The 5,000-nt window shown below is 42.1% G+C and overlaps 2 protein-coding genes across 3 annotated transcripts in view; both read right to left on the bottom strand.

The window, feature by feature from the left end:
- LOC135113098 (calcium-activated chloride channel regulator 3A-1-like) overlaps positions 1-5,000 on the bottom strand; it is a 23,375-nt gene that overhangs the window by 4,165 nt on the left and 14,210 nt on the right. For both annotated transcript variants that reach the window (XM_064028135.1, XM_064028136.1), the window contains 4 exons: positions 4,318-4,564; positions 3,531-3,717; positions 848-956; positions 3-172 (listed from right to left, as the gene is read on the bottom strand). The gene's annotated coding sequence lies outside the window, so the exon portion shown is untranslated. The remainder of the gene's footprint in view (positions 1-2; positions 173-847; positions 957-3,530; positions 3,718-4,317; positions 4,565-5,000) is intronic.
- Positions 1-5,000, bottom strand: part of LOC135112999 (calcium-activated chloride channel regulator 1-like) — a 10,091-nt gene that overhangs the window by 2,866 nt on the left and 2,225 nt on the right. Inside the window, exons 4-5 of the mRNA XM_064027918.1 lie at positions 853-956; positions 3-172 (exon numbers count right to left, since the gene is read on the bottom strand). Of these exons, the coding sequence (XP_063883988.1) occupies positions 3-172; positions 853-956 (274 nt within the window). The remainder of the gene's footprint in view (positions 1-2; positions 173-852; positions 957-5,000) is intronic.

Raw genomic sequence — 5,000 nt, 5'->3', positions numbered from 1 at the left:
ACCCATGCCGTTGTCCAGCAGGGGTAGGCTAACAGACCCTTCGCCACTCGGCAGGGAGACTAAGGCAGTGACGTTGGCTTTCAGAACGGCTGACCTCCCCTGTGTGACCCGCGCCCACACCACCACGGGGTCAGGGAACTTCACGCTGGTCGCCGTCACCCCGTGCTCCACCCTGCGAAGGTCGAGAGTAGGGTGAGTCTTATGAAATCTTGTTTTTGGTATTGTTTGGGTTTGAAGATTGGTACGTTTTCTTTGATGGCTTTGTGTAAGAAAATTTGTTTTTTTATGGGAAATTTTGTTGTTTTTTCGTGTGCATTTTATTTGTTTTACTATACAATTTTCACGTGGTGTTTTTTTTATGGTTTTAATGATTTTCATATGCTGTATGGATGCGTGCAATTTTGTTTTGTTGTTCAAGTTGAGTTGTATGTCGTTAAGAAGAAGAGGGGGAAGAACTGGGAGGAGGAGGAGGAGGGGGAGGAAGGCGAGAAGGGGCTGGACGAGGAGTAATAGCGTGTGAAGAAACAAGAATTTACTACTTGATATGTTGATTACATTCGTTTTATGTCTTGAAGAAGAAGAAGAAGAAGAAGAAGAAGAAGAGGAAGAAGAAGAAGAGGAAAAAAGAAATATTAGAAGAGCAAAGTAGAATGAAATCACGAAGAAAATTTAAACTGTGCATTATATGAAAACACCGCTTCCTTCAGGGCTACACTCACACTGCATCTAATTAATACATAACATCATAAATAAATCTCACAACAACAACAACAACAACAACAAAATTAATTACCACCATAACATCACACCCACGCTTCCCCAGGTAACGTTCTTAATTACCACTCACCTGACCGGGGGGTGGGGGTGCGCGGGGCGGGGCGTGAGGTCACCAGCACCTGCACCTTCTCCCTGCTGAGCGCTTGGTGATTGGTCAGCGTGTACCTCCACCTGCCGGGCTGTGGGTTGGGTGGGGGGTAGGGGAGGGAAACTTATGAATACGTGAATGAATTATGTATACTTATGTACAGACAGACAGACAGACAGACAGACAGATAGATAGATAGATAGAAAGAAAGTAAGGTATGCTGATAGACAGACACACAGACACACAGACACAGTGATGAATTTATAGAAAGTGAGGTATTTTAATATACATGCATACATACAGACAGACAGACAGACAGATAGACAAGCACACTTAGCTTAATAGAAAGAAATGTACTCTAATAGACAGACAAACAGATAGACAGACACACCGATAGATTAATATAAAGAAAGAAATAGATACACTGATAGACAGACAGGCAGACAGACAGATGAAAAAAACAAGTTAACAGACAGACAAACAGACAGATTGACAGACATACCGGCATTTTTTAATAGAAACAAAGTAAGATACACTGACAGACAGACAGCCATACAAGCACATAGATAGACAGATATTCAGACAGAGAGAAATAAAACAAATAAATAGACAGATAATACATGAACTGACAGGTGGATTCAGATGAATTAAAATAAACTAATGGACAAATAAAGGAACACATAGATAAGGTGACAGACAGACAGGCAGACGGACAGACAGACAGACAGACAGACAGACAAAGAAACAAATTTATAAGGAGACAAACATTCAAACAAAGAAATAAGCAAATAGACAGATAAATACATGACAAAAAAAAAAAAAAAAAAATAGACGGAAATAAACAAAAAAAAAGATAAATAAAACTAACGAACAAATACACGAACAGACAGACACTGGGCTTGTTCCTCCCTCTCCTCCACCCTCTGACTACTTCATGCCTCGTATTAAAATTCTTCGTAATGATGTTTTCCATGCCCTCGCTGGCCTAAACCCTCAGAAGGCTTATGGACCTGATGGGGTCCCTCCTATTGTTCTCCGAAACTGTGCCTCCGTGCTTGCACCTTGCCTAGTCAAACTCTTTCAGCTCTGTCTGTCAACATCTACCTTTCCTTCTTGCTGGAAGTTTGCCTACATTCAACCTGTTCCTAAAAAGGGTGACCGCTCTAATCCCTCAAACTACCGTCCTATTGCTTTAATTTCCTGCTTATCTAAAGTTTTTGAATCTATCCTCAACAGGAAGATTCTTAAACATCTATCACTTCACAACCTTCTATCTGATCGCCAGTATGGGTTCCGTCAAGGCCGCTCTACTGGTGATCTTCTGGCTTTCCTTACTGAGTCTTGGTCATCCTCTTTTAGAGACTTTGGTGAAACTTTTGCTGTTGCCTTGGACATATCAAAAGCCTTTGATAGAGTCTGGCACAAAGCTTTGATTTCCAAACTACCCTCCTACGGTTTCTATCCTTCTCTCTGTAACTTCATCTCAAGTTTCCTTTCTGACCGTTCTATTGCTGCTGTGGTAGACGGTCACTGTTCTTCTCCTAAATCTATTAACAGTGGTGTTCCTCAGGGTTCTGTCCTGTCACCCACTCTCTTCTTATTATTCATTAATGATCTTCTAAACCAAACTTCTTGTCCTATCCACTCCTATGCTGATGATACCACCCTGCACTTTTCCACGTCTTTTCATAGACGTCCAACCCTTCAGGAGGTAAACATATCACGCAGGGAAGCCACAGAACGCCTGACTTCTGATGTTTCTAAAATTTCTGATTGGGGCAGAGCAAACTTGGTATTGTTCAATGCCTCAAAAACTCAATTCCTCCATCTATCAACTCGACACAATCTTCCAGACAACTATCCCCTCTTCTTCAATGACACTCAACTATCCCCCTCTTCTACACTGAACATCCTTGGTCTGTCCTTTACTTATAATCTGAACTGGAAACTTCACATCTCATCTCTAGCTAAAACAGCTTCTATGAAGTTAGGTGTTCTGAGACGTCTCCGCCAGTTTTTCTCACCCCCCAGCTGCTAACTCTGTACAAGGGCCTTATCCGTCCATGTATGGAGTATGCTTCACATGTCTGGGGGGTTCCACTCATACTGCTGTTCTAGACAGGGTGGAATCAAAAGCTTTTCGTCTCATCAACTCCTCTCCTCTAACTGACTGTCTTCAGCCTCTCTCTCACCGCCGCAATGTTGCATCTCTAGCTGTCTTCTACCGCTATTTTCATGCTAACTGCTCTTCTGATCTTGCTAACTGCATGCCTCCCCTCCTTCCGCGGCCTCGCTGCACAAGACTTTCATCTTTCTCTCACTCCTATTCTGTCCACCTCTCTAACGCAAGAGTTAACCAGTATTCTCAATCATTCATCCCTTTCTCTGGTAAACTCTGGAATTCCTTGCCTGCTTCTGTATTTCCACCTTCCTATGACTTGAATTCCTTCAAGAGGGAGGTTTCAAGACACTTATCCACCAATTTTTGACCACTGCTTTGACCCTTTTAGGGACTGGCATTTCAGTGGGCATTTTTTTTTATTAGATTTTTGTTGCCCTTGGCCAGTATCCTTCCTACATAAAAAAAAAAAAAAAAAAAAAAACACAGACAGACAGACAGACAAACAAAAACAAACAAAAAACAAAACAAAAGATTTAAACTAACCTTTGCCGAGCGGAAAGTGAAGGAAAATGAACTGGAGTCTCGAAATATTTTAACCTCTTCCTCCTCTTCTTCCTTCTCTTCTTCTTCCTCTTCTTCCTCCTCTTCCTCCTCCTTCTCCCAGAACCTCCTCACTCTCGCTGTGTAGTTCTTCCCCTCAGGGTCAACCAGTACTGCTCCCACTGAGAGTCTGGAAGGAGGAGGAGGAGGAGGAGGAGGAGGAGGAGGAGGAGGAGGAGGAGGAGGAGGAAGAAGACAGTTGTATAAGTTAGGTTATACTTTTCCTTACTCTTATTTATTCTTGTGTGTGTGTGTGTGTGTGTGTGTGTGTGTGTGTGTGTGTGTGTGTGTGTGTGTTTATCTTTATTTTCTTATTGTTGATTTATTTCTGAGTTGCGTGTTTCTGTTTATTTCTCTCTCTCTCTCTCTCTCTCTCTCTCTCTCTCTCTCTCTCTCTCTCTCTCTCTCTCTCTCTCTCTCTCTCTCTCTCTCTCTCTCTCGTGTCCCCTGACTCTAAAACCTTAAGACTGCATAAAAGACCTCTCGTATTTTGACTTGACACACACACACACACACACACACACACACACACACACACACACACACACACACACACACACACACACACACACACACTTCAATAATCTTTACTTTTGAATTTTTTGTTTTGCTTTTACTCTTTCATACTCAGACAATTTTTTTTTATTTATTTAGGGAAGTAGGTAGACCTGTGTGTGTGTGTGTGTGTGTGTGTGTGTGTGTGTGTGTGTGTGTGTGTGTGCGTACGTACCTGAGAGAGTGTTGGTGTGCACGAATTACCGAGAAGATGAACTGTGTGTGTCTTCCAAGAGAGGAGTCTAAGATAACCTCCCCCCAGCCTCCTCTCCCTCCCCTCCTCCTCTTCCCCACTTCTTCCTCAGCATCTCCTCCTCCTCTTCCTCCTCCTCAGTCGTGTCTTCTCTCTTCCTCCTCCTCCTCCTCTTTCTCCTTCTCTCCCACTTAACCCTTCCAATCACCCAGTGTGTTGCTTGATGAACCTGAAAGAATGATAATAATAATAATAATAATAATAATAATAATAATAATAATAATAATAATAATAATAATAATCATAATAATAATAATAATAATAATGGTAATATTTTCTATGCATTGCTACACTTATCTCCTCTTTTCTCTCTTCTCCGTCTTCTTCTTCTTCTTCTTCTTCTTCTTCTTCTTCTTCTTCTTCTTCTTCTTCTTCTTCTTCTTCTTCTTCTCTTTTCTTCCTTCCTTACTGTTTCTTTTTCCCTTTTCTCCTTTTCTCCTCTTCTCCTTCCCCTTTTCCTCCTTCTCTTCTTTCTCCATCACCTTCTCCTCTTCCCCCTTCCTCTTCTTCTCTTCTCTATTTCTTGTATTTCTTCCGCCATTCTTTTACTCACCTCCTCCTCTTCCTCCTCCTCCTCCTCCTCCTCCTTCTCCTGCCCTCTTTCC

The sequence above is a fragment of the Scylla paramamosain genome, chromosome 25 (assembly GCF_035594125.1).
Source record: "Scylla paramamosain isolate STU-SP2022 chromosome 25, ASM3559412v1, whole genome shotgun sequence".
Lineage (NCBI taxonomy): Eukaryota > Metazoa > Arthropoda > Malacostraca > Decapoda > Portunidae > Scylla > Scylla paramamosain.
This window is presented reverse-complemented; position numbering and strand designations above follow the sequence as displayed.